The sequence below is a fragment of the Penicillium brevicompactum genome, assembly GCF_028827555.1.
Source record: "Penicillium brevicompactum strain IBT 35665 chromosome Unknown utg000003l_segment0_segment0, whole genome shotgun sequence".
Lineage (NCBI taxonomy): Eukaryota > Fungi > Ascomycota > Eurotiomycetes > Eurotiales > Aspergillaceae > Penicillium > Penicillium brevicompactum.
Genome location: NW_026623206.1, coordinates 219,375 through 246,491, shown reverse-complemented (window position 1 = coordinate 246,491; position 27,117 = coordinate 219,375). Strand labels below are relative to the sequence as shown.

The window sequence follows — 27,117 nt, the reverse complement described above, 5'->3', positions numbered from 1 at the left end:
GGCTTTGTGTCGCATGATCGGCGGGTCAAAGGCAGTTCAAGCATCCGCAGAAGCCGAACTTTCCCAAGTGGGTAAAGGTCGTTAGAAATCAATGTTGTGGGTCGTCGAATCAACCTTGGAAGACATGCGAGCGCAATTGTACCTGAATCAGGGAACCGACTAGCACTAATGCAGTGATATTTCTTGGGAAATTGTACGCATCTGGCAGCAGTAAAGAACGGCTGTTCATGTGGGGTCTTGCTTGTCATTCCACTCGAGATTGATAAAAGCCCGAAGGCAAAGACAACCGAGACAATTTTGCTGCTCCACCGAAGATCCACGGCAGAGGAGGTGGAGCACCCTACGCGGCTGAAGAGAGGTCGCACTATGGAGCAATTGATTGTGATACAGGTACTCCGTACATTTCGCTTAAAGTCCCAATATTCTCGAGTGTCGTGTTCATTAACTCTATATTGAATAGTTGAACTCTGACGCATTCCATAGATCTGAGCGTATACTAGTGGGGAACTTTCGATCGAGAGGCCTATACAAGTGCCTGGATATATGAATGCACGTTTCAGGGGTACTCATTCCCAATGCACTGACCGCCATAGCACCCTGGGGTGTTGTTGGAGGCTTGCTCGGAGTTAATGGAGCATGTTCCTGGGGATCTTCCGGACTCAGGTACCAATTGCTTCCATGATCGGCCGGAGAGGCAGTCAATAGTCCATTAAGCTAAGAACTAGTGATATTCTTGTCATGGCAAGATCAGCTGGAAACAACCATACGGAGTACTAGGTACAATGTCTGCACTTGAGCAAAAACATCCAATCCCCGATGATGACACTGTAATATTCTCATTTGGTGGCGTCGCGAACCAATGGATTTGGAATCCGCTTTGACATCTCGCATATGTTTCGATGGTTGCTCTCCACTCGATCGGACTAGGCCGCCTTCTTGTCACCAATTAAGCATTTTGGTTCCTACTGCATGGGCCCCCACCTCTCTCGAGTATTTGTGAATGGCAAACGCGATTCGTACTGGAAACGGGGACCTCCGCTCTTAGCCCCGGTGCCGATAGAAATGGGATCTAGTTCGAGTACATAACCTGGGTGGCTGCTCGAGGCCCTGCCCGTAGGGTTCTCGAAAATGAGCCCTGTCATTTCAGTCTTTACCTGTCAGTCTTGTCACTCCTTAGATCATGGGTCTTCATGAGAAATTCCCAGCGTATGGGGGTCGTGGGCCCTCCGACCTCCGTCTGGGTATTGCTTTAGGCGTTGTCGCTACCATTTTCATGGTGTTGCGAGTGTATGTGCGACTTCGCATGAACAAATTTGGAACCAGTGCCTTGATATGGTCTCTCGTCGCTTGGGTATGGCTTCTGGACACTCTCGTTCCCCAATGGCTATACTGACCTATGATCAGCTCTTCACTACCCTCACACAGATCTTCGGTATCATATCTGTTCTTCATGGGTTAGGAAATCACATCACCATCGTTGAGGAAGTCGGGGAACTACACAACTTCCTTCTGTTCACATGGATAACGGTCTTCTTTTTCAACTTGGCTATTCCGACCGGCAAGGTCGCGGTGGCTGCATTTCTGATTGAAATGAACTCACAGAGCAGTATGTATATCGGTGCTTTGTCGATGATACCCTTCCAACTGACAAAAACCTCGCCACAGATCCCAAGATTCGACGCAGCCTTATTATCGTCGCCGGTTTAAATATCGTCTTCAATATTCCGCAGATATTGCTCGTTTGGTTCCAATGCAGTCCCCCAAGTGCGTTGTGGGATCCTCTTCGACAGGCACAGTGTGACCACGGGAGAAGTGTATACTACACCTACTTCGTGGGTGCGGTGGCTGCTATCTCCGACTTCTATCTCGCCATCATACCCATCACGATGTTGATCCCCTTGCGCATCGATAAAAAGCTGAAATGGGGTCTGAGTTTCCTCATGGGATGCGGTGTTTTTGCCGGTGCTGCAGCCATTGTCCGAACGTGGGCAGCGAAGTTTATCATGAGCGCTGACTCTTCATGTAAGTGCTTGTGCCTCTATGTCATGTCATGCATGACACCCCAGCCCTGGAACACAGTTATTAACATCTTGCAGACGGTGTCGGTGTTCTCTTCCGCTGGGGAGAGGTCGAAGAATGGATTGTTCTCATCACCATGTCCATTCCACCCGTGTGGCCTATCTTCCGTCCTCTCACTCACCGATTCATCAAATCCACCAACAACCGCAGCCAGCCCCAGTACAAGCTGTATAACGAGTACGGTCAATTTGCCTCTACAACTCGAGCCACTCAGTCAGTCGCACCTCCGATCGTCACCACCACTATCTCCATATCGTCGATGAAAGGCCGCCAGCAATCTGCCGATACTGTGGACGCCTCCTCATGCGGATCTCTCTCTCGATTCGGCGAAGACGAGCCCGAAACCCCCCATACTATTCTGAGCCACAATGGAGATCCAGAAGGGTGGGTGGAAATGAAACACTTCAAGGAGCCACCACGCACCTGAACGTCTTTCTATCTTAACGCATTGATGCCCTACATTCTTTCTAATTGCTTTCTCATGACCCCAAATATACCAAATTTCGATTCTTTGCAATAACTCATTACCAATTGACAGACTTCGTAAATTCGTACTGCGCATACAGGTAAACAATACGCCCAGAACTATAATCGCGACGTCAGTCCAAATAGCCCCCACGCAGCGATCACCACTCCACTCGTCACTCGGAACACGCCGCGGCCCGGCACTCCTTCTCTCCAGCAAACGTAGCCGTCGATGATACCCACAAACCACAGGACCGACAATACGGTATCGAACTCGATCAACTTGCCTTGCAGGTAGAGGGTCGTCAGTGCGAGTCCGATGGCCGTGCCGCGCCCCGCGCTGGTTATCATGAGCGATTGGGCAGGCTTGGAGATTGCAGCCTGGTTAGGGAGTCCGAATTCACGAATGGCGAACTCGGCGTCGAAGAGGGGAATCAGGCCACCGAACGTCAGCGCGGCTGTAACGAACAGGGGTGGGATGTGGGTTATTGAAAAGTGGCCCAGCATGGTGACTAGTTGGTCTAGTGATGTGATGGCGATTGTCAGATCGTGGATCGTGAGAGCTAGGCTCTTGAGATGGGATAATGGGCTTTGTGATCAATCAAGAGATCATCGTCCGTCTCGTTCTCAGTTGTCTTACGCCAAGACCCTTGATCGACGCCATGGGTATGATTGGACGCTTGTATGGGGTTAATTTCCTACAGATGCTGCAGTGTGATGAGATGTGATGTTCGAGCAACAAATTGGAGTGATCGGCGCACGAGGGAGAAACCAGGGAACTGCTGGTAACTAGTTCTAGATCGCTATTGTACCCACCTGCCGGGGGGTTCTAGACAATGTTTTCAAGTGTCGATAGCCACAAGATTGCTTGGCTCAAAATTGGGCAGCCCAGACGAATGAAGGATATAATAGATTGTAGAATAGTAAACATCACGTTGCAGTAGCGGGCAATAGCCAGATGAACCTTTTGAGACCATGCCTGGCGCTCTTGTAGGTACTCGTAGCCTCTGCCTCTCGGATTGGTGATAGTGCCCGTGGAGAGCATCTGGGGCTGGTTGAAAGTTCGCTCAATCCTACGTGTGTCCAGACTTCATCTTCAATTTCATAGAGACGAGACAGAAGCCTCGGAGTTGAACCAGCTAGACCAGAACTAATTGGGAATGCATTAAACCCGAAAAAGAAGGGGGATAAGAAAGAAAGAGAAAAAAAGGAAAAAAACGAAGCGGGTATTCATCTAAACCAACAGCCGAGGAGTGTTCGCTCCCAATCACGGCATGGGGTCTATAGACACATCTAACAAAATCCGAATATATACCAACGGGAGTACTTTCGTAGCCCAAACTTCAAGTGCGACATATGAGCAAGTAACCGCGCGTAACGACTTTTCAATCCGCAGACTGTTTAGAAGCAGAAGACCTGGTCCTCGAGCTTGCTGACGGGGCGGGCCTTGGTGTAGCCGAGAGCTTCGGTAGACTTCTTCATGGCGCTGATCATGGGGGGAGGACCGCAGAGAAGAACCTTGACATCGGCAGCGGGGGCAGGCAGGCGCTCCTGTAGAACTCAAATTAGTGATGGAGATGACATAGGCCTCGCATAGCAAACATACCTTGATCATGTCGGGGGTAACAAAGCCGACACCGCCGGTCCAGCCCTCGGGAGGGTTGTTGAGGACGTAGTAGACGCGGAATCCATCGTCTTCCATCTCGAGCTGCTCGAGCTGGTCGCGGAGCAGAATGTCGTCGGGGTTGACGTTGGCGAAGATGAGGTCGACCTTGGTGGTGTCGTTGCCACCGTTGCGGGGACGGTTACGGATAATAGCCTTAATGACCTGCAGCATGGGGGTGATACCAGTGCCACCAGCGATCATACCGATGTGGCGGCACATGTTGGGGGTGTAGACCATGGCGCCCTTGGGGCCGCGGACCTTGAGGTTGTCGCCAATCTTCAGGGTGGTCAAGTACTTGGAGATGTTACCCTGGGGGTAGGCCTTGACAAGCAGGTCGAAGTAGCCAGCCTCATTGTCGGAGGAAATGGGGGTGTAGGAGCGGACAACCTCCTTGGGCTGGCCTTCGATGGTGGCGGCGAGAGAGATGTGCTGACCGATGGGCAGACCGAGAATGTCGGTAGGACGGGGCAGGGCAAAGCGGTAAATTGCGACATTGTGGGAGATCTCGTTCTTCTCCTTGAGGACGAAGTTCTGGAACTCGGTGGGATTCAGGACCTTGCGAGGCTCTGTGGTAGGTTAGACTAGATTACACCCATTGAGACAGGAAGGAACGTACTGTTGCTGAAAACCAAGTAGCCGGCGAGAATGCCAGCAACAGCGACTGCATAAGTGACAAACTCAGGCTTGATAGCGTAAACAGCTGCGACGAGCAGGGCCGAGGGCGCAAGGGCCGTGCCGATGTTGGCGACACTGGGAGAATAAGCCATTGTATAATTAGCATGGGGGATAGGAGACTCACCTCATATTGAAATTAGAGAGATAATTGCAACGGAGGGGAGAGTGCAAGAGAGAGAGAGAGAGAGAGAGAGAAGAAAGAGAAGAAGAGCAGAAAAGCAATGAGGGGACGGACTGGGGGGTTCCGCCCAACGGAAATTCCCACCTTTTGGGGTTTCGATTTCCGTTCGAAGTACTCCCGGCTTATTTACTGTTGGATTTTGTTTACTACCGTGATTTTATACTGTTCTTCTTCATTTTTGGCTTCATACAATAAACAATGGCGGCACCAGCTTTTAATCTCACCCCGCTGGACCATCAGCTTCTGGCCATGACCGACGAGGAGTTTGCATACCACGACTGGAATGAATTGAAGGACATTATCGGTAGGTCTGACTCCTCCAAATTCCTCCCCGCACAGTTCCCCTCATCTGTTCTTTTGTATCATAGCCCGAAATGATCTGGGCGCTCTCAAACGGAAGCCCTCCGATCTCCGCCGGTACCTGGCCTGGTCTGCGGAGACGAAGACTCAGTATGGTTCGATCATGAACTACATCTGCCAGCGGCGACTGCAGTGGCCTTTACCGGGTGCCGCTAACGGCACTGATTCGGTTATCCACCCTCTGGCGGCCTTCAAAAACCCGTGCCCCTTTGCCGATCCCGAGGACTACAAGATTCTCCGCAATGACTGGCCCTATGGGCTCACTCCGGGTATTTCGCATCTGGTCGTGTGGCTGCGTACCCCAATCCCCGTGCAATCCGGGGAAGGTCATTTGACAGATGAGTCGCGAGCCCTGATCAACACCTTCGTGCAGAAGACCTTTGTGGACCGATTGGCTCGGGAATCTGCTTTCTCGGATCCTGCGGCGCATGTGCTTTGGTTCAAAAATTGGGTCGGCCTCCAGAGTGTCCGCGCCCTTGAACACGTCCATATTCTCGTCCGTGACGTTCCCGAAGATATTTTGGTTGAATGGTCGGGCGAATAAATTTCTGCCAATTGGACCGGGATGTTTGACTGACCAGTTATAACATCCACGAACGTGAACATGACAAGGGAATACTTTGCAATAAGGTTGCGTGGCGAATCTTCAAGACAGATGCCTCGGTGAGCTGGTGAGAACCCTGTGCCTGGCATGACACAAGCCTATGAGTCTGCATTTCATTGCGAGTATTGGATAAAATAAATGAATAATGAATCCGGTATCAGACGCCAGCTAGTCCACTAAAGCAAAAGAAAGATTACAATATACAAAGAGGGTAGGATCATGTCTTCTGCTCCTCCACAAACTTCAGGGCCTCATCCCGCGACACCACGTCAATAGTACTGGCCTTCTGTCGGAAGCTCACGCCGTAGCACTTCTCCGCCACGTGCAGCATTTCAGGCCGGAAGGTGGTGCAGATGAACTGTCCATTGGTAGAGTCGGAGATCGACTTGAGCATTTGCGCGACTGCCGTTCGGTACTGGGCGTCCAGGTTGGCATCAATCTCGTCGAAGAGATAGAAGGGCGCGGGATCGCAAGCCTGAATAGCAAAGACGAGGGCAAGCGCACAAAGACCTAGGTAGAAAAGTTAGAAAGAAAGATAAATCGGAACAGAGGGGTAGCTTACTCTTTTGTCCACCACTGAGCTGCTGGATACGCTGCTGGTCATCGTGCTTGCTGTTGAAACTGACACTGATGCCAACGCCAACATAGTTCTCCACACTCTGGTGTGCATCCTCATCGTCGGAATCAACCTCTTCACCCGGACGGGTAGCGCGGTCTGTCTTGCGTTGAATGATCAGACGACCACGACCGGCCGGAACAAGTTTTTCAAACACATTGTGGAACTCGCGAGAGACTTGCTTGAAGGTGCGCTCGATGGCCTCGTCCTTGCGCTGATCGAGGACAGAGATGAGATCATCAATGGACTTCTGCGATGCGTCCAGCTCGGAACGACGAGTAGTCAATGTCTCACGCTGCTTGGTGAAGCTGTTGTATTGCTCGAAGGCTTTCTTGTTGACGTGTGAATACTTCTTCAGAGCCTCGTTGGTCTTATGGAGCTTCTTGACAACGGTGTTGGAGTCGGTGTTCTGGTACTTGGTGAATGCCTCGTCGGGGAGAACACCCAGAGAGCGGATGTTAGCCGCACATTCAGCGCCTTGCTTTGTAAGTGCTGCCTTCTTTTGCGTGCTCTTCTCCATGCGACGCCGGTGCTTGTCGATGGAGCGACGGAGTTCTTCCACCTCGCGTCGGGTCTCTGCGTTGCGTTGCTGCAATTCTAAGATACGAGCACTGCCCTCCTCGATCGAGGTATCGACCTGCTCTAACCGCTTGCTCAATTTCTCCAGAGCCTGACCGAGCCGCTTGACCTCCCGTTGGGATTCCTTGAGGTTGCCCTGGACTTCCTCGTCGGCATTGTCGACATCCCGGTTGAGAAGTTGATCAAGGAGAGGATTGAGATTCTCTCGAAGCTCGACTTCCAGTACTGACTTGCGAGCCTCTAGCTCACTGCGCTGCCCAGAGAGTTCTTGGTGCTGTTGGCGAAGTTCTCTGATGGTGGTAACCAGACTCTCGAGTCGCTGCTCTTCTTCGTTGGTGAGAGCCTTCTGGAAAGGTGTGGACAATTCAGCAGAGAATGAGCTGACTTGCTCGTTAAGAGCCGCAAGGTTAGACTCGAGGTTCCGGAGCGCTCGTCGCTTGGCGTCGAGGGTGTCATTCTTGCTCTGAAGAAGATCGCGTTTACCGCGCAATTCTTGTCGCAGTGGGCCACTGCTGTTTTGGACTTGATGTCTCTGTTGTTCGAGCTTCTGCAATTCACCCACAGCCTTCGTGATCATCTGGTCGAGTTTCTCCAACTCCTTCCGAATTTCAACTCCGCGGTTACGCTTGGCTTCACATTCGTCTCTCCACTTGCCCACATTCTTGACAGCGTCAAGTCGAGATGAGCGCGAGTCGTGGTATCCACCAGTCAGCGCACCGCGCTTGTCTGATCTATCACCCTCGGGAGTGATAGCATTGACACCATGGCTGCGTGCGTACTGTGAGGCAACCTGCAAGTTAGGGCAAATGATGGTTTTGCCAAATACGTGCTGGAAGGCCCGTTCGTATGCTGGGTCGTACTGCAACTTCTCAATCATGGGAATCGTGTCACTAGCACGGGGCATGTCCAAAGGCCTCGATCGAAGTCTGTTGAGTGGCATGAACGTCACGCGACCGGCCTTCTCTTTCTGCAAGATCTCAAGGACGGCCGTGGCAGTCTCATCTGTGTCAACGACGTAGTGGAACAAACTTTGCCCAGCTGTAACTTCAACGGCAGTGCGATACCTTTCGTTCACGTCGAAGAGTTCAGCAAGAGTGCCGTAAACACCTTCAAGGTTGTGCTGGCGCTTGATGCGACGCACAGCAGCTGTTCCGCGACTGGTATTCTGGTCCATCATAGAGGAGAGACTGCGTTCGGCGCGATCGGCTTCCTGGGATGCGTTCGAGATGACAGAGTCCAGTTTGGCCTCTTCTCTCCAAAGCTCCCTGTATCAAAGTCAGCATATGCGATTTATGGTCCTTTTTTTGTGTAACATACTTTCTCTGATCCATCAAACGATCTCTCTCGTCTTTGGCATCCTGTACCTTCTCGTCCACGGAGTGCATTGTGTCGCCTCTTCCATCAATCTGTTCACGTAGGCGCTCTGTTTCAGGCCCGAGAGCAGTGATCGCGGACTCGAGCTCTTGAATATCTTCTTGTGTTTGGGTCACCACGCCCTGAACAGACTTGATAGAGTTCTGAGTTTCGCGGACCTCCATATTCAAATACTTGTCACGCTCTGACTTGTTCTTAAATGTCGAGTTTCGCCCTTGCTTCGCATACAATCGCCCGCGAGATGACTCTGCGTCGGTAAGTTGAGATTTAACCGCATCTTCTTCGTCCTTCAGAGCATTGAAACGAGGGAGGATCTCTTGGTAATCCGATTCCCGCTCCCGAATTGCCTTCTGCACTGAGGCCAAATCAGCGTCGTGTCGCGATTTTGATGCTTGTGCCGCGGCCTGGTTGTCTGAAAGCGATTTGGCTTGGAGTTCATTTTGGGCGAGTGTCTTGGAAGTTTCACGGCGCTCATCCTCAAGTTGAGCCTTGTCAACCTTGAGGAACTCAATCTGCTGGCGGCATTCGGCGATCTCAGCGTCGATCTGATCGATGGCATTTTGCAATTCGTTTTCTTGTTCACGATTGTTGTCGGCATCCTCGACGCCATTCTGTCGGCGTTCTTCAATCTCACTCAAGACCTTGCTGATCTCCTGCTGCTCTAGAGAGTAAATAGTGTACTCCAAGCAACGTCTTTCTTTGTCCTTCTCCTGATAGCTTCGCAGCTCATCTTTCTCTTCCTCAAGTTCAGCAAGTCGCTCATTGATGTAGTCCAGAAGCTCGTCAATCTTGGCGCGCTTGCTGTTGGTCTCGTTCATGATCTTGAGAGACTCTGATCGGCGTGCTTCATAAACCTGGGTACCAGCGACCTCCTTCAGCAAAACCAGTCGCTCGGAGTCCTTCATGTTTGTCAAAGCAGTAACCCGACCTTGAGGGACAATATAGTAGGGATTGGATCGAGAGAAACCGGCAGACTCGAGGAGGTTCATGACATCGTTCTTAGTGGCATTCTTGCGATCAAGTGTGTATTCGTCCTTCTTGATTCCGATGGTGCGACGAAGAACAAGTTCGGGCTTGCCGGTAGGGAATCGATCGTCGGAGTTATCGAAGATGATCTCCACGTAGGCGGACATCACAGCTGAACCGGAACCTTCCTGTTCGAAGTCAACAATATGTTCGATTGGTGGATACCATGGTACATACGTGCAAGAGAGCCTGACGCTCCTCTCTGCCAAGGTGAGTGTACGCATCGCTCAGGACAAATCGAATGGCTGCGAAGAAATTACTCTTTCCGGACCCATTGCGCCCAACGATGACATTATGTTTAGGAGAAAATGGCTCAATGACAGTTTGGTCCTTGTAGCTAAACGAATTTTGGTCAGATATCTTTCGGTCAAAGGAAACTGAGTCGTGGTTGGGAGAAAATACCTCTTAAAGCCTTGGATGATGATCTGCTTCACATACATCTTGAAAGAACACGCGCGACGCGAGTTTCAGTTAGAGCTTCCCCGGCATAACGCGCCTGGCGCAAGAAAAAAAGAAAAAGAGAGAACGCGCGGTGTCGGTTAAGCTTGATGATTCTCCCTGCCAGCGAAGAAAAAAAAGAAACCGAGGGGTATCGTGGATGTGTTGCGGCGAACGGGGAGATTGAACTACGCGAGAGATGAATTCAGCGCGTCTCGTTGGGCGCGGGGTTCTGCCGGGCGGTCTGCCAAATTTGGGCCACAGAAAAAAAAAACCTTGGGGACGACGGAAGGAAATCACACATCCTCGTTCTCGACATTGAAGTTCAAGAATGGCTTCGAACGAGAGTCCTGCTTCGGCAGCCGGAATTGCTGATGGCCTTGCGCCGTCACACACCTACGTGCCCAACGAAGGCTATGTGAACCCCGAGAATGCAGACTCCGCTGAGGCGGGGCAAGATCTGCCCGAAAATTACGAAGAAGACGAGGAGGACGAGGACTACGAGGATATCTTCGAAGAGGAATTGGATCGCGAGGACATTCTTTCCTCCGATAACACCGATCTTACCAAGGCGTACAACCGCCAGCGCAGAATCAATGATCTCGCCGCCGACTCCAATGTGCCGAAATGGACGTATCCCAAAACAAACACACAAAAGCCCACCGTCAACACTTCGGCGTCTATCGATGACCAGGTCAAGTCTCTTACCCGCCATGCGGGGAAGATCAAGCTGGATGATCAACAAGCTGGTATTTCGGGTCGTGCTGAGAAGGGCGGAGATAAGGCCGATCGAGCCACCTCAGAGCAAGTCTTGGACCCGCGCACACGCATGCTGTTGCTGCAGATGATCAACAGAGGCATTGTCTCTGAGATCCACGGTTGTTTGTCTACAGGAAAGGAGGCCAACGTCTACCATGCCATGTCCATTTCGCAAGACGATGACGAGGCACCCCCACTACACCGCGCCATCAAGGTTTACAAGACCAGTATCCTGGTTTTCAAGGACCGTGACAAGTATGTCACTGGTGAATTCCGTTTCCGCCAAGGATACAACAAGAGCAACAACCGTGCCATGGTCAAGCTGTGGGCCGAAAAAGAGATGCGCAACCTTCGCAGAATTTATGCCGCTGGCATTCCCGCCCCCGAACCTCTTTACCTTCGTCTGCATGTCCTCGTTATGGGCTTCATCGGTAGTTCCAAGGGATTGGGTGCTCCCCGCCTCAAGGACGTTGAATTCAGCATCCCCGAACCCGAGAACCGCTGGCGCGAGTTGTACATGGAGTTGCTGGGCTATATGCGCGTTATGTACCAGACTTGCCACTTGGTCCACGCTGATCTGAGTGAGTACAACATTTTGTACCACAAGGAACGCCTGTACATCATCGATGTCAGTCAAAGTGTTGAGCACGATCACCCCCGTAGTTTGGAGTTCCTGCGCATGGATATCAAGAACGTCAGCGACTTCTTCCGTCGGAAGAACGTTATGACTCTTCCTGAGCGCACGGTTTTCAATTTCATTATCTCCCCCGAAGGCCCCGCCGAAATCGTTGCCGGGAACGAAGAGATGATGAGCGCTATCGACAAGCTTCTTGTCGCACGTGAGGAGGGCACAGATGAGCAGCAAGATGCCGAAGATGCCGACACCGCCGTCTTCCGCCAGCAATATATTCCCCAGACATTGGAGCAGGTGTACGATGTTGAGCGTGATACCGAGCGTATCCGTGATGGCAAGGGTGGTGACCTTATCTACGGAGACCTGTTGGCTGGCGGCAAGAAGAAGGAGTCTGCAAATGCTGAAGAAGACGCTGAATCTGACGCAAGTGGCGGTGTCTCTGTTTCAGGATCCGGCTCTGATGACGAGGATGATAGCGATCCCTTCGCCAAGAAGGCACCCCGAGGCAAGCGTTTCGAAGACAAAGACTCTAAGCGCGATCACAAGGCGAAGGTGAAGGAAGAGAAACGTGAACAGCGGGCGAACAAGATGCCCAAGCACCTGAAGAAGAAGCTTGTCTCTTCCTCTTCACGGAAGAAGCACTAAGCCTACGGCTTTCTCACTCTATCTCTCTTTGCATGTGTACGGGTTTTATGAATGTTTACACTCTGTGTTTAACACCCGCTTGGCATGATTTGATGATGAAATGCATATACGGATGGAGCATTGGGCATTTTGATACCTTGGTCTAAACTTGATATAAATGAGAAAATAAATATTCGTTCACAAAGAAGTCATTATGTTTAAAATATCCATCCAGTACTAATGATCAGCCCGAAACTCGAAAATTTCAAGATTGGAACTAGGCGAACAGATATCTGAACAGCCGGTAAAACCTTGGAAAATGTCAAGAGAAACTTTGGAACCGTGGGAGTTTTAGGCCTATCGGAGCTCTCTTTGGAAATCATCCCAAACTGTTAACATTCTGCAAGCCCATTGTCGTCAGATGGCAGTGCTTACGCCTCCGGCGGTGGCCGAAGGGTATGCATCTGGAGACATCAGGAACGAACAGTGTAGCTGCATATGTGTTTTGCAGATGGTCAGACCTATTGTGCTTCTTCGTCATTTAGGCAATTCGGGCAAATTATCAGGTTCCCCATGAGGGCATGGCTATAAGGGATTCTGGGCTCTCAACCAGATTCTATTTCCGTCGTAGTTACAGGATGACAAGGAGGAGGGAATGTTATCCTGGGGCACTGTGGGTCAATTGAAGGCTGAAATAGCAAGAGTGAACAGGATGGATGGGTGGGGATAATCACGGTACGTGCGCCTGAGAAGCAGACTTGTTCCTCGCCTTGATCCTAGCATAAGCTTGTTCTATGAGGTCTCTGGGCAGATCGGGGATGTGTTCGTCCTGAAGTTGGGTTTCAGGAGATCCGGCCTTGGCTCCGGCGGGGTGATGATCCTCCTCCTCGGGCACATCTCCAGCGGCAGGGGTACCGTCAAGATGTCCACCTGCGAGCCGTAGGAACTGTACTTGCATAGGCGCAAGGCCTACTCCAGGCCATATGTCCGAGGGGAGGTAATCACCCTGCTCCACACGGAAAGCATCACGAGCAGCAGCATCTTCATTGTGGAGCGAGTCTAGCTTATGCCTGGTCTCTCTCAGCACCTTTTCCACGCGTTGTCGGACATGACGTCGGCGCGCTACCTCGAGCATGAGGCTATCATAGGCATTGAGAAACCCGTCGTAGAGAGAATGTAAGTCAGAAAGTTCTGCAAGGCCAGAGTTAATGCGATCGTTTTCCTCGTGCCATACACGGGTGAAGTTGTGTGCCTGAGAGATATAACGAGGGAGGCCATTGGAGGCGAGAGAAGAGAGGTGTCCGTGAACTTCGATTGTTGCCTTGGAAATAGACAGTAGCACATCGCGATGGGTTTGCACGTGCTCAAAAATAGACTCCATCTCAGTGATACGATCTTGGATTTCAATTACGACATCCTCCGCCTCTGGGGCATCCTTGATCAAGACAGTCACCATTTCCTGGTATTCAGCATCTGTCATTGGATCGAGGGGAGCGTTGAGATGGGCGTTGATTTCTGCCCCAATGTTGGGCATCCCGTCGTTGCTGCCGTCAGCGCCTGTGGGCATATCACCGGTGATGGACCGTGCGACTGCGCCTCCGCCATCGGTGTGCTTTACGGCGGTCACGCAGAGATCAAAATGCCGAACCAATGCTTCAAGAAGAACGGCCATCTCCTGAGCGTGAGCCTCCAATGATTGGATCTGGCCTGGTATTGATGACAAAGTAAGCAGGCCGGAGTCAGACGTAGAGGAAGAAGAAGATGTGATCGAGAGACGGGATGACGCCAATTTGGTGGCGGTGTGGAAGTGACGAAGCGACTGCCTGGTTGCTGCAAGCTCGTCATCGAATTCACGGTTAGAGATGTCCAACTCGGCTCGTGCTGTGTTAGTGCGGTCGATTGAGGCTTTCAGAGAGGCGTGTAATTCCTCAATTCCCCGCTCATCAACAAAGTCATGTAGACTTTTTTCTTCTTCATCACCGGGTCTGAATGATGCATGGACAATGGTCTCACGCAGTAAGTTCAGGGTGTTTTTGAGCCGAGCATCCGCAGCATCGAGATCCTGCAAGGCTATTGAGAATTCATCACGACCTCGGTATGAGATCTGCTCGACCTCGGTTCGAACGTCGTAAAGAAGTCGGAGCTGACTATTGAGCCCTCGGCGCAGAAAACCCGTCCGGGAACACACGGTTACACTCTCCTCCAGGGCCGCATGCGAGGCCGTGACTATTTCATTGGCTCGCCAAACATGATTGATGGAAGTGAGTGATCGTTTAGCCCCCAATAGATAGGAGATTAGAGTGTCAACCTGGGGAAGGGAACTCTGATTCTCCGGTCCAGCCCCGAGGGGGATAGACGAGGAGGAGGACTGGGATGACGCCATTTCGGAAGTTCCTCAAGATAGCGCATCCAGATGGGACCGAAAGGATGCAAATAAGAGCTTGCAAGGTCAAACCACCACAGGGGGAAAGTTGCAATATCAGGCCAAACCCCTATCGCAATCCAGCGCCTCACCAAATCAGAGGTAGATTAGTGGAGCATACAAGGATCTCCCACGGGCCGGGGAAACCTGCTTCGGACCCGATGAGCTCTTCATAAGCTCTGTGAAAAAGTAGATCAATCACGAGCTCGATCGTTGATTTGACGAGAGGAGGATCCTCTCGGTCGAGACCTTAAAATACAGAAGACAGTTCAGATAAACATGGACGGGAAAGCTGGGGGGTGGGGCACGACAATCACGAATGGCGGTGAAGTGCACCAAACAAAGACAAACAGGAAGCAAACAGGAGACAAACAGAAGATAAAAGAGAAGATCAGGAGGGAAATGACGAATTGAGGACCTGTCGAGGAAGGAAAGCGGCTGCAGATGAAGTGACCAACTGCGGAGATCGCGCAATCAGTCACGTGTCTCACCGCCCGTGTGATTTGCCTTCCGTCACGCAATCTTTCCCCCGGATCTGTGAATGACTTATGCTACCTTGGGAGAGATTGTGCAATCCTGTGCTTTTTTCTCTTTATAAGACCCCTTTTCCCACTTGGTACTCACGTTTCTTTCTTTCGAATCCAAGGGCATAATAATCTTACCTCTGGTACTTACCACTTATCCTCGATACTGGCTCAACTTTCACATATCACTTTGACTTGGACTCCCTCGTCCACACTCTTGACAACCAAACTGAAAGACAACAAAAGGGAGGAGGAAAAAAACCCAGCGAATCTCCGATATCAACTCTTGGCTTTGTTTCTGAATCTCTGAGATTTAGCTGGCCATACAGCGCTGCAACACCTGGCGCGATCGTCACTGCCACACTGTGGAGCGGCCTTCCTCGTCACTTGCATCGCCCCACCGTCAGCCACCCATCGTAATGACCGATCAACCTGAAACCTCGACTTCACGGCGAATCTTGATCTCGAATGCGGGGCCCAGTGCCAATCCTCAGTCCGACAACCAGTCCGACACCCAGTCCGACACCCCGCGCAAAGATGCCGATACGCAGACTCTGGAGGAATTAGCACGCGAAAATGTTGCGCCGTTCCTCGCCAAACACCAGCCGAGGCAGTATGCGCCTTTGCGCTCGCAGGTGTCAAACCCTGCTGAACCACGTATCGCCAACGCCAGTTACTGCTACCGCCACCAGCCAGACTCCAAGTGCGGCAGGCGACAAGCAGACGAGCAATCAATGTCCCAGCTGCAGTCAGAATTGAATGGCCTCTCCCAGGAAGATCAGAAAGGCATTTCCCATGTGTGGTCATTATTCTCCGCCGCCCCTGCCAAGCAGCGCACGCTGATGCTGCAGGGAATTCTCGCACAGTGCTGCTTCCCCCAACTGTCCTACATTTCTGCCAGCGTCCGTGAATTGATCCGAATTGACTTCCTGGCTGCTTTGCCTCCAGAGCTCTCTTTCAAGATCCTGCGATACCTCGACACGGCCTCGTTGTGCCGGGCTGCCCAGGTCTCTCCGCGCTGGAAGGCTCTTTCGGACGATGATGTGGTGTGGCACCGGATGTGCGAGCAACATATTCGCCGGAAGTGTAACAAGTGTGGTTGGGGTCTTCCTCTTCTGGATCGCAAGCGCCTGCGTGAGGCGAAGCGTGAGATTGAACTGCGTGCCAGTAACTGGGGGAACAACGATCCCTCTGTTGCACCTGCTGACACTGCGGCCACCGAGTCTTGCTTGACCGTCCCTGCCGCATCCAATGGAAAACGCAAGATCGAAGCGGAAGAGGAAGAGGAGGATGATGTCGCCCTTGTCAAGCGCCATTGCACAACCCCCCTCAGAACTCGGATGAGGTTGAAGGTTACTTCAAACGGCGTTATCGCCCTTGGAAAGACGTCTATCGTGACCGATTCGTTGTCGGTATGAATTGGAAGCACAAGCGTTGCTCTGTCAAGGTATTCAAGGGGCACCGTGACAGTGTCATGTGTTTGCAATTCGATGATAACATTCTGATGTCTGGGTCTTACGATGCCACCGTCAAGATCTGGGATACTGACACTGGCGAAGAACTGCGGACACTCAAGGGCCACACTGCTGGAGTTCGATGTCTCCAATTCGACGACACGAAGTTGATTACTGGCAGCTTGGATCGTAGTATTCGCATCTGGAACTGGCGCACCGGCGAATGTATTTCGAAGTACAACGGCCACGCCGAAGCGGTCATCGCGCTTCACTTTGACTCCACTCTCCTTGCATCCGCGTCAGTCGACCATACTGTCAAGATCTGGAACTTCAAGGACAAATCCACTTTTGTTTTGCCTCACCCTGCAGGGGTGAATGCTGTGAAGATTGACTCAGCCTCACAGACGGTACTGACCGCCTGCGACGATGGTGCCGCTCGTCTTTGGGATCTCACGACCAAGACTTGTCTCCGTGTCTTCCACAATCACATTGGCTCGGTGCAGCAGGTCGTGGCTCTGCCCCGCGAAATCGAACTGGAGAATCATCTCGCCGACTGCGAGAATGACCATGTCAGTACATCTTCACAGCACGGCGACAGTCTTCTCAGCGCCCTGTCTCCCACTCTCGAGCACAAATCTCTTTCTCATCAGCCCTCTCCCTTTGGCTCCTCCTTCGACCAAGCAGAGGGCCACGAGAATCGCGTGGAGCCTCCCCGCTACATCATCACCAGCGGCCTGGATGCCACCATTCGACTGTGGGAGACCAGCACTGGAAGATGCTTGCGCACCTTCTTCGGCCACCTCGAGGGAATCTGGGGATTGTCTGCCGACACTTTGCGCATCGCCTCTGGTGGAATGGATCGCATGGTCAAAATCTGGGATCCTCGCATCCCCACCTGCCAAGACACGTACGAAGGGCACAGCGCAGCAGTCAACTGCATTGGCCTCAGTGACAGCCGATTCATCACCGGTGGTGACGATTATCAAGTCCGCATGTACGACTTCAGAGCCTAGTTTGGCTTTCTTTTTCTTCTTTGACTTTCATACTTTGGTCTACTAAAAGCATGATTTGGGGAGGAATTTGTTTTTAGTATTGTTCAGGACTGGGGCGCAGGAATCTGGTTCCACTTTCCTTTTTGATTGCATTATTGATGGATACCCTGGCGCATTCGAGAACAGTGGCTTTGATTAGAGTCACTGACGGCATCATTGGCGCAACTGGGATTTCGGTTTTGAGGTGGCATGTATGGACATGTTTTGCTTTTCTTGTACTATGACAGCTACCATAGGTTAATGAGATTTGATATGAATATCTCTTTCTTAGCACCATGCATTGGACGAAGTAGGCAGCCGGCAAAGTATTCACAGTGTTTGACTTCGCAGACATTCTCCCACTTTCAGAACTGGGAAGATGTCTCAGAGCTGACTGGATAGGGCTGGACAACTCACCCTTTCAAAGCTATAATCCGTGTACGGAGTATTACCCAGGTGCTATCTGTCAACCTTGAACCCCAGGGAGAGGGTTGTCCACGTAATGTGGGACAATGGAAGCCCTTGTTTCCAGGGGCTAGCCCCACAGCGGTCTAGATTTAGAAACATCTCTGTGTTTTGAATGGCCTACGACTACACTCAACTCCGCTCTAAGCCCTACAAATCGCCAAATAAAGTAACAATCTACAGCTCACAATGTCAGACAGTGGCAAAGTGTTGATCTACGTAAACATTCCTGAACTTTTCATTCGGGTCTACCCGTTTGTCTTTTACTTCGTACCCCTGGATGCCTCACGTCAATACCCCGAGGCTGCAGTAGGCAGATCTACCGGTTCCTCTGCTATTCTTACTCCGTTACTCCAAGGCCCGTTCCCTCTCAAGGGTTGTCTTCCAGCCAAGTCCTCACAATCCCATGCCTGGGAATTCGACTCTCCTTTCTGTGCACCCTGAACCACCGGGGTGTCTCCAATAGATGATTTTATTAATTCTGCATCACCTCCGTGTCTCGTTGGTGAGTTTTGAAAGTTGTCTCTTAGGCCATCAGTCCGGAAAGGTCATAACAATGCCAATAGCTAAGCATGGTGGCCCCATCAGAACACAAATGGCGCTACCAATTGCTCGATGAGACATACAAAGGGCGAGGCTACTATTCCCGTGCCAAGAAGCCATGGATCCTCACACTGTCCACGGCTCTGGTGTTGACGGTGGTCATGTTGTACATTTCTCCCTCGCCTGTGATGCCGTACTCGCACACAGCGACATATGATAAAACATCCTCTGATCACCCAGTTTTACAACTCACACGAAATGCCCAGAGCGCGTTCAACGAAACCCTCAATCGGCAATCTAAGACACTTCGTCAGGCGGTGCGGGAATATAAGCGTCGCTACAAGATGCCGCCGCCTCCTGGCTTTGATCATTGGTACAAGTTCGCAACGGAAAGAGAAACTGTCTTGATCGACGAGTTTGATGTCATCTACCATGCGCTACTCCCTTTTTGGGGCCTGGAACCCAGTGTCTTTCGCACGCGAACCCGAGAAGACTTGGGGAACAGTGATAATGGCTTCATGAGTATCTCCATACGAAATGGGCGACCCTTTTGCGCGAGTTCCACACAGCTATATCAGCGTGTTGGGACCATGAGCATTCTTAAATCTTTTGCCAAGTGGCTGCCTGATATGGACTTGGCATTCAATGAGCATGATGAGCCGCGCGTTGTCGTCCCACATGAGGAGTTGAGCCAGAGAGTTACCCTTGGCAGAGAAGCTCACGCTCGTCTATCCCGAGTCTTTAGCCCGGGCGATAACTACACCGTTTCATATCCCTTTCTTGACGAGCCGCCGCCAGTGTCAGAAACTCGATACAGATCTCTGCAGTTTCAGAATAATTGGGCTTCATCCACTTTATCTTGTCCCCAAGATTCGCCTTCACGTCACCTCAATGGGAATGCAGTAGATGACACTGCTTCGTACGCAACCGAGCCACTTGGATTTATCTTTAATCAAACGGCTTTCAGTGACGTTTGCAGGAGTCCTTCGTTGCAGTATCGTCTAGGCTTCTTTGAGAGCCCTCACACGCTCAAGCTTACAAATGACCTGACGCCTGTGTTTTCAACATCAAAGCCCTCTTCATTCCAAGATATTCCAGTGCCATCACCCTGGTATTTTGAGAAAATGGCTGCTTTTGATGAATCGACTGACTTTGAATGGGATGATAAAACACACCAGCTGTACTGGAGAGGTGGGAACACTGGAGGCCACACCAATGAGGACACATGGCGAAACACTTTGCGTCAACGGGTCATCGGGAATCTGACACGCCCAAATTCAGCACAATATGTTCTTCAACAGATAAATGAGTCAACGGCCCAGGATCGTGGTTTCAAAGCTCCCCAAAGTGCCTGGCAGACTAGGGCAACTCGAACGGGCGAGTATGATGAATTTTTCGATCTTAAGTTCACGACCATAAGCCATTGTGAAAACAACTGCGATTCACAGATTCAATTCTTTGGCGGCGAAGCTGAAGTCGAGGAACCAAGTAAGGCATGGAATTATCGCTATCTGCTTGACATGGATGGCTGGGCCTACAGCGGGAGGTTTTACTCTTTCATGAACAGCAAAAGTTTACCTTTCAAACTTTCTATCTTTCGTGAATGGCACCAAGACATATTAATTCCTTGGGTGCATTATGTCCCTCTGAATAAGGATGCCGAAGAAATACTCGAGCTGATTCGATACTTTGAAGAAGATCCCACGGGAGGTGCCATAGCACAAAATATCGCAGCCGAGGGGAGAAGCTGGGCGAAAACGTCTCTCAGAGAATCAGACATGGAGGTCTACATGTTCCGTCTTCTCTTGGAGTATGTCGACTTATATCATTTTACCTGGATAACGACTAACTTTCCACAGATATGCGCGGCTTCAAGATGATGACCGAGAGACACTGGCATATTCGAGCTGATTGGAAGATTCTACCTACAGACGTGACCAAGTGATCATTTGTTCGGTGGCTCAAATACTCCCACAGACTTCAAGGTCCAGCTCGGTAGAGCTGTGCCGGAACGAAGCTATCGGTATTGCTACATGGTCACCTGGGCATTTAGTTGCTAGCTAGCTCAAATGGGCTTTGCCCATAATCATATGATGGTTGCCCACAATTTTCGAATACTAGGCCGATAGTTAATTACAGCCTGGAGGCTCATTGCAAAATCCATGGATTGGAGCAAATATATACCAACCCCGAACGTTCCAAGGTTATATTCAACCCCCAACAAGCATTAGGAACAGGCTTAAATGGCTTACTTCGTGACAGATGAGTAGTATTCATCCACAACCTTGATACATCCATTGATACTCCTTGGGTTCATGGTCCGTGGGACCTTTGATGATGGCAGTAATAAAATCGACCCAAGTCCACACACATTCACCCGAGCAACAAGAGCTAGCGCTCGAGTACCTAGGTAGGATAACATTCCGTTCTGGGGCATGAATCGAAGAGCCCTGGAGGAAAGGTTATCACTCAACATTTCGTCGTACCTACCTTGAGAGCTTCTGATGCCCAGACCGCTTTAACTCAGAGCAGTCTCGCCTTATGGAGAGACCTCACGCCGGTGACAGCTCTTCTTCAATCGTTGACAACAGGCCAAAATAATTCTTTGGTTTTTCCATTTGACAAGAATGTGGTTTAGTCAGAGCGTGGGGCAGGGGGCAGAGGATCACGGAGTACATTCCTTTCGGACACCGTGATATTCTTTCGAATAGTCGCAAGTTGGACCCTCGGGTTGGGCGGTAGAGTGGTGAATCCGGCAGCATCTGTGTGTGGTCGATTCAACTTTTTTGCGTCTTGTGCCAAAACATATACAGCTGCTTCCGCGAATGCGGCTGCTTCATCATAGTCTTCTTTTGGATCCTTCTTGATGCGCCCCAGTCTGAAAAGGGCTTTCTGCGTTGCAAGGCGGGACTTCCTTTCTTCCTCAACCTCTCCGAACTTATCAACTGTGAATAGTAAGTATTTGGAATCCCCAGAACGTCGCCAGTGCAGAGTATAATGAGTATTCTGTGCCCTGAGCTCATGGTTGGTCATTTTAACCGTGGCATGAGGCTCTTCGTTAGGATCCATCCAAGATGTAGTTACATGTAAGCCATTGCTACAGTTATGTTAGCCACGTTCACGGGTAGAACCTTCCAAGGTTGGAATTGTATGATGCGATAGAGAAAACCCTGGAACCCTGCCAACTTACAGAACAAAGGCATGGTCGAAATGAATTGGTGTGTCATATATATCCGTTGTAGATGGGTTTGCATTAGCCCAAGCCTCGAGCTGGTTCCGGTATATCTGGTCAAGGCTATACTTTCCTTCGTTGAATTCCACCTGAACAGACATTGCGAAAACGAACCTTGAAGGTTGTGTGATCTGAGTATTGTAATCTTGGGAGGAAAATTATATCTGAGTGATTTAATTTACATCTTGCAGGCCTAAGAATGCGTGGATTATATAGACAGTGATTGCTCACGTCCAAGTAGATGACTCGTTTCAATTTTCTCAAAATAGAGAGAGAGAAAAAAAAAAGAACAAACCCTCCCCTCAGCATGAAACACCTTAATGGATGCGACAAGTTTAGATGTCTGTGAAGTATATTTTCTTTGCACATCAATGCATACCCGCAAAGAAGCATATAGCACTGCCCTTTGAAAGCGTCTTCAGTAAACAAAGAACCCAAAAATAGTCATGGAGTCCCAGTGCCAAGTCAGGAATCAATATTGCGAGACCAGACAAAGAGAGACTCTGCTTATTTTATTCACACTCCCCCTTCTACATTCCAAGTCTCATATCTCATATCTCGTTTCTCATCTCATCCCTCATCGATCTGAAGTTTCAACATCCTACATCATGTCAGAGAGCATCCCACCAGAAAGCACATCAGGCCATGTGCCGCCCCCAATCATTTATTCACCGGACATCATGGGCACATTAGACGAGGATGAATCATCGTTGTCTCAGTGGAGAAGGGACCTCATCATGTGCTCTCCGATCATCACGTCTGAGGAGAAACTCGACAGATATCGTCCTGGTGGCTATCATCCAGTGCTTGTTGGAGATACATTTAAAGACGGACGTTATACCATTGTTAACAAACTGGGCTTTGGTGGGTACTCTACAGTCTGGCTTGCCTGGGACAAGGAGTAAGTTTCTTGTTGCTGGGATTGGCTTTCACATCTAACATACCATGCCTGGACAGCCAGTGTAGACGTGTCGCTTTGAAAATCATGGTTTCGGACGTGACTGATCCCATAGAGATACGAAGCTACGAGCATCTGAACAAGAAAGCTAGCGGAAACCTCTCCCAGTACTATATCGCCACGATGCTGGATTCGTTTGTCCACGAAGGTCCAAATGGATCTCACCACTGCTTGGTATCGGAATTTCTTGGGCCCAGCCTCGACCGTTTTATGAGGGAACACGAAAAACATCGCTACACTAAAAAGCTCGCCATGTACAACGTTGGGAACATCGCGGATATGATGCACCAAGTGATGGAAGCTGTCAGCTTTATTCATGAGGCTGGAATGGCCCACGGAGGTGAGAAATAATGGTCTTGTGTCTAGACAGAACTCTTCGTATGCGGATGAGCCAGTGTACTAACAATATATCAGATATCCAAGCGGGAAATATAGCATTCTGCCTTCCTGACGGCTTCCTCCAGAATGGTGACCTGACCGACGACTTTGTTGGAATCCCACAAGAGGAACGTGTCTTAAGCGTTGACGGAAAACCCCGCGCGGAAGGAGTACCGCCTTTGATGTATGGATCAGCAAAGTGGCCAGGATTGTTTTCACTTAATTTCGAAGGCGGCCCTATTGACATGCGACATCGCACACTCGATATCCGTCTGTATGACTTTGGCCAGAGCTTTTTCCACGGCAAAGAGCCAGAAGTTCTCATGCAACCACGAATGATGAAAGCCCCAGAAGGAATTTTGACGGAAAAGTTTGACTACAGAGTTGACCTTTGGTCTATCGGTTACTTGGTAGGCTGAAACACCCACATACTTGACATGATTTTCTGACTTTCATTTTCAAGATCAAATGGCTAAGCTTAGAGGAACACTGGTTTCTCCAACAAGGAAGAGGGATGTATGAGATAGCCTACAGTATGAGATGGTTTGTGGAAGATATACCAGAGGAGTGGCTGCCAAATCTCGAGGAACTGCGATTAAAGCACGGAGCTCGTTTGATCACAGAGGAAGGTGAGACTTTCGCAGAGGCTGAGATACTTAATGATTGAATTGGACGCTAATATATTCGTTAGAATATCCACGGCCCTGGCTTGAGGGCACCACTGCCATCGACTTCGTAAAAACCGGTCTTGACACAGCTACTGATCGTCTCGTTCTTATCATCAAAGCACTCATGCGCTGGTTGCCATCCAATCGGATCTCCTTGAGGGAAGCAATGCTCATGGTTGAAGAGCTGCAGACTCACTGGGAAACAGCAGAGAATGACGCTGTTTTCTGGTATGGACTATTCCATAAAGACGACTCGGACTCGGACTCGGAATCGACCTCAAAAAAGAGTGCCTGGAATCGTTTAGAGGAAGAAGGCTGGTCCGATGAACGAAGAGAAGCAGAACCAGAGGAATGGAAAAGAGTGTCTGATGAAGCGTCTGAAAAGGATTGGCATGAGGGGAGGCAAAGGTGGGTTAAAACGATGAGAAAACATGCAAAAGAGCAGGCTTCCGAGCTCCCATCCGCTCATCCATTCCCGAGAATTCATATTAGCCCTGAAGAGGTAGAGAGAATGCTGGAATTCATTCGTCGCGACTTACCGAAACCTCCCCCAAACGACTCTGCTTGCCCCAAGGAGCCTCTCCAGGAACCACAGAATTTGGAAGTTGGCGAATTGCAGCAGTCTGAAACACCAAACCCGAAGTGCGAATGTGATCCTCCACAGACAGAGCAGCAGGCAGGAGAAAATCCATTGGAATGCCAACAGAAACAGACACGAGTGGAGGGCACGCTTCTAGCATCGCAAGGGACCCCTACTCTCCCGACTCTAGAAAAAGCAGAAAGTGCACCCAGCAGCCTTGGGCCGTCTGGGTTTGATTTGACGCAAGCTACTCTTTTGGCTAGCCAGGTGGGCCTGCAACCCATGGAAATGACACCTGATCCGGTGGAAAGCCATGAGAGCAATGAAAATTCCCCATCGACGAGTTCTGGTAGCCCCAAGGAGTCCTGCTCTAGTCCAGGGCAGTCAAAATCTCTTCCGGACAGCCAGACCGAGCAGGGTTCTGTGCTTTCAGAGCTAGCTTCTCGAGGCGATGATGCACCGAAGTTCCGACTGGCAGAAGATGGGCTGGAGGTGTCAGAACACCAAGATCAGACCCCACCGGCTAGCAAAGCCCCAGAAACCATCGATAATTCGCTGCCCAAAGCAAACGAACTAAGCTCTGGGGCATCAGAGGATCTCGAGGTGCAGCAGGTTGAGGTTGAGAGAAAGCGCTCCTGGTGGGCAACGCTGTTGAGTCCGCTTTGGCGGCCATGGAAGCGATTCCGAAGATCCTAGATGTTTTCAATCGGTGGGAAAGCTGTGGCTTGAATTTGAGATTTCCTTTGTATTGCTGTTTTATGTTTGTTTGCTCTTTTCGTTGGGTTTTTTGCTTTGAAGTTTGCCATCCATGGATATCCATTGTTTGAGTTTTGGAATACAACGGTCTTGATGAGCTAGCACAAAAAACCTCTGGACCTCTGGACCTCTGAGATTGGTTTTGAATCTGCTGGGCAGATACGTAGTCTCTCGATGTAGATTAAAATGGTTGATATGCAGGACATCGATAGGGTGACAGAATTTGATCCACAAAGATATGTATATTTTTGGTAGGTAAATCACAGCAAAGCGACATTTGAATGTACGAACAGTGAAAACTCAACCTGCGCAGTAAGTCCTGACACCGTACGCCCCACAATGCAATATGAGGGAAAATGGATGTATGAATCGAGATACGCATATAAGCAACGAAGCTCCAGATAAGCAGAGCAGAAAAGCCGATCTCACAGCAGCAATGAGGCGATGGGCCAAAGCCAAAAATGTGTAGAATCCGAGATCCTTCCCCTGCAAAGAAACAGGGTGAAAGGAACTTGAAAAGGAGTGCCAATAGACAGGAAGTAGCGCGTGGGGATAGGGAAAGAATATGACGCAGGGGGATTAGGCTTGGGCGACAGGCCATCCGTCAACATAACTAAGAGGGTTGAATCCAAGGAGAGCATCCTGTAGGTATGTTAGCTCAGAGCTTTGTGGCGTCCACGCAAGTGGTGTGAGGGGGAATGAAGGAGGATCGACAGGGGTGCCGAAACCACGATGATCGCGGTCCGCAAGCCTACCAACCGAGGGAAAGCTTACCGGGAAATCAATTCCGACTGTCTTGTTCACTTTGATAAAGTCAGTATTTGAGCGAATCGGGTCTTTAGAACGGGCGGTCTCACGGTAGTGATAGTATAGAACGTCAGTCTCGCCATCGCGGAGAACACCCTGCCCACCGGGGGCATATGTGTCGCCGTTGGAGCCATAGACAATTTCACCGCCACCTTTGACAAGGTCGGTACCGGACTTATCAGTGAACGGGCCACGAGGGCTGTTAGAACGCCCGACGCGAATAGAGTATCTAGATCGAATTAGTTTAGAATTTACGGGACAACAACATCAATACATACTCTTGTCCAGCGGGCGGCAGATTGTCTGCCTTCAGGTTGCAGCAGAAACCGTGGCTGTACCAGAGATAGTACCATCCATCATTATATGAAATAAAGGCACCCTCAATAGCGTGGGGGCCGGTGGGGTCACCACAGATGGTGTTGGCCATACGGTTCGGCAAGCCGAGAGACTCCGGCTCCCACGCCAGTTGGCGGGCATCGGGTTCCGTGGTACTGGCCGGGGAAATGAGGTCATTGCCGAGAGGGATTTGGAAGATTCCATTCCAGTAGCTCCCAAATGTCAGATAAGCTTGACCATCGGGCGTTACCAATGTGCTGGGGTCGATAGCGTTCGATACGGTGTAGGGATATATGTCTGATCCGTTACCGGTGCCTGTCTCAATGATGGCGCCGTGGTCGTACCAGTTGCCTGGGCCCGGGGAGCTGGACGTGGCGACGCCGACAGCACTGTCACGACATCCTGCCTTGCTAACACTGTAATAGCAATAGTATGTGTCATCCACCGCAATGATTGTCGGGGCCCAAGGCGCCGCACGATCACCCTTCGGAATCACACTATTGGCATCTAGAACGTTGCCAACATACTCCCATGGACCGGCCATACTGGGCGCGGTATGGATGAACAAATGTTCTCCGACATGGTAAAGATAGTACTCGTCTCCCACACGCAGAATGGTAGGATCATGAGTGTTTTGCTGTGTCTGGCGGGTGGGAGGGAAACGGCTTGTTTCTTGATCATTTCCAAGATCTTGCAACTTACGACCGGTTGCAAAGTTTTGATCTCTCTGCGAAACACTCACACCGAGCCCGGCGGAGAAGAAACCTACCAAGGCAAGAAGTGAAAGCATCTTGATCCAGCGTCGGGGTATTCGTTGATGCCACAGATGCCGCCAAGACCACCGTTGAAAATTGTCGGGGCCAGAGGGCGGCATCGCCGGCCT

At 50.5% G+C, this 27,117-nt stretch overlaps 12 protein-coding genes across 12 annotated transcripts; 6 read left to right on the top strand and 6 right to left on the bottom strand.

The window, feature by feature from the left end:
- Positions 1–1,180: 1,180 nt before the first annotated feature.
- On the top strand, positions 1,181–2,506 carry N7506_003974 (uncharacterized protein; the record flags this gene model as incomplete). The annotated part of the gene is made up of 4 exons (XM_056953269.1): positions 1,181–1,351; positions 1,405–1,606; positions 1,666–2,022; positions 2,097–2,506. The coding sequence occupies 4 exons, from the start codon at positions 1,181–1,183 to the stop codon at positions 2,504–2,506; spliced, it is 1,140 nt and encodes a 379-aa protein (XP_056812158.1).
- A 158-nt stretch (positions 2,507–2,664) lies between these two features.
- N7506_003973 (DUF4267 domain-containing protein) lies at positions 2,665–3,051 on the bottom strand (the record flags this gene model as incomplete). Its single annotated transcript, XM_056953268.1, has 1 exon — positions 2,665–3,051. One exon carries the CDS (start codon positions 3,049–3,051, stop codon positions 2,665–2,667), a length of 387 nt encoding a protein of 128 aa, XP_056812157.1.
- Positions 3,052–3,945: 894 nt separating this feature from the next.
- On the bottom strand, positions 3,946–5,014 carry N7506_003972 (cytochrome b5 reductase family protein; the record flags this gene model as incomplete). Its single annotated transcript, XM_056953267.1, has 4 exons — positions 3,946–4,095; positions 4,151–4,776; positions 4,827–4,960; positions 5,010–5,014. The coding sequence occupies 4 exons, from the start codon at positions 5,012–5,014 to the stop codon at positions 3,946–3,948; spliced, it is 915 nt and encodes a 304-aa protein (XP_056812156.1).
- Positions 5,015–5,264: 250 nt separating this feature from the next.
- On the top strand, positions 5,265–5,970 carry N7506_003971 (GIG1 family protein; the record flags this gene model as incomplete). The annotated part of the gene is made up of 2 exons (XM_056953266.1): positions 5,265–5,370; positions 5,435–5,970. The coding sequence occupies 2 exons, from the start codon at positions 5,265–5,267 to the stop codon at positions 5,968–5,970; spliced, it is 642 nt and encodes a 213-aa protein (XP_056812155.1).
- Positions 5,971–6,247: 277 nt separating this feature from the next.
- On the bottom strand, positions 6,248–10,065 carry N7506_003970 (chromosome segregation protein SMC; the record flags this gene model as incomplete). Its single annotated transcript, XM_056953265.1, has 5 exons — positions 6,248–6,540; positions 6,593–8,490; positions 8,543–9,753; positions 9,803–9,962; positions 10,028–10,065. 5 exons carry the CDS (start codon positions 10,063–10,065, stop codon positions 6,248–6,250), a joined length of 3,600 nt encoding a protein of 1,199 aa, XP_056812154.1.
- Positions 10,066–10,394: 329 nt separating this feature from the next.
- N7506_003969 (serine/threonine-protein kinase RIO1) lies at positions 10,395–12,101 on the top strand (the record flags this gene model as incomplete). The annotated part of the gene is made up of 1 exon (XM_056953264.1): positions 10,395–12,101. One exon carries the CDS (start codon positions 10,395–10,397, stop codon positions 12,099–12,101), a length of 1,707 nt encoding a protein of 568 aa, XP_056812153.1.
- A 709-nt stretch (positions 12,102–12,810) lies between these two features.
- On the bottom strand, positions 12,811–14,463 carry N7506_003968 (autophagy-related protein 17; the record flags this gene model as incomplete). Its single annotated transcript, XM_056953263.1, has 1 exon — positions 12,811–14,463. One exon carries the CDS (start codon positions 14,461–14,463, stop codon positions 12,811–12,813), a length of 1,653 nt encoding a protein of 550 aa, XP_056812152.1.
- Positions 14,464–15,445: 982 nt separating this feature from the next.
- Positions 15,446–17,493, top strand: N7506_003967 (F-box/WD repeat-containing protein; the record flags this gene model as incomplete). The annotated part of the gene is made up of 2 exons (XM_056953262.1): positions 15,446–16,330; positions 16,360–17,493. 2 exons carry the CDS (start codon positions 15,446–15,448, stop codon positions 17,491–17,493), a joined length of 2,019 nt encoding a protein of 672 aa, XP_056812151.1.
- Positions 17,494–18,442: 949 nt separating this feature from the next.
- Positions 18,443–20,430, top strand: N7506_003966 (uncharacterized protein; the record flags this gene model as incomplete). The annotated part of the gene is made up of 3 exons (XM_056953261.1): positions 18,443–18,481; positions 18,543–20,329; positions 20,379–20,430. The coding sequence occupies 3 exons, from the start codon at positions 18,443–18,445 to the stop codon at positions 20,428–20,430; spliced, it is 1,878 nt and encodes a 625-aa protein (XP_056812150.1).
- A 723-nt stretch (positions 20,431–21,153) lies between these two features.
- On the bottom strand, positions 21,154–21,852 carry N7506_003965 (uncharacterized protein; the record flags this gene model as incomplete). Its single annotated transcript, XM_056953260.1, has 2 exons — positions 21,154–21,616; positions 21,710–21,852. The coding sequence occupies 2 exons, from the start codon at positions 21,850–21,852 to the stop codon at positions 21,154–21,156; spliced, it is 606 nt and encodes a 201-aa protein (XP_056812149.1).
- A 507-nt stretch (positions 21,853–22,359) lies between these two features.
- On the top strand, positions 22,360–25,031 carry N7506_003964 (kinase-like protein; the record flags this gene model as incomplete). Its single annotated transcript, XM_056953259.1, has 5 exons — positions 22,360–22,652; positions 22,709–23,049; positions 23,124–23,497; positions 23,551–23,716; positions 23,779–25,031. 5 exons carry the CDS (start codon positions 22,360–22,362, stop codon positions 25,029–25,031), a joined length of 2,427 nt encoding a protein of 808 aa, XP_056812148.1.
- Positions 25,032–25,670: 639 nt separating this feature from the next.
- On the bottom strand, positions 25,671–27,024 carry N7506_003963 (putative endo-arabinanase; the record flags this gene model as incomplete). The annotated part of the gene is made up of 2 exons (XM_056953258.1): positions 25,671–26,127; positions 26,177–27,024. The coding sequence occupies 2 exons, from the start codon at positions 27,022–27,024 to the stop codon at positions 25,671–25,673; spliced, it is 1,305 nt and encodes a 434-aa protein (XP_056812147.1).
- Between the last annotated feature and the right edge of the window lie 93 nt (positions 27,025–27,117).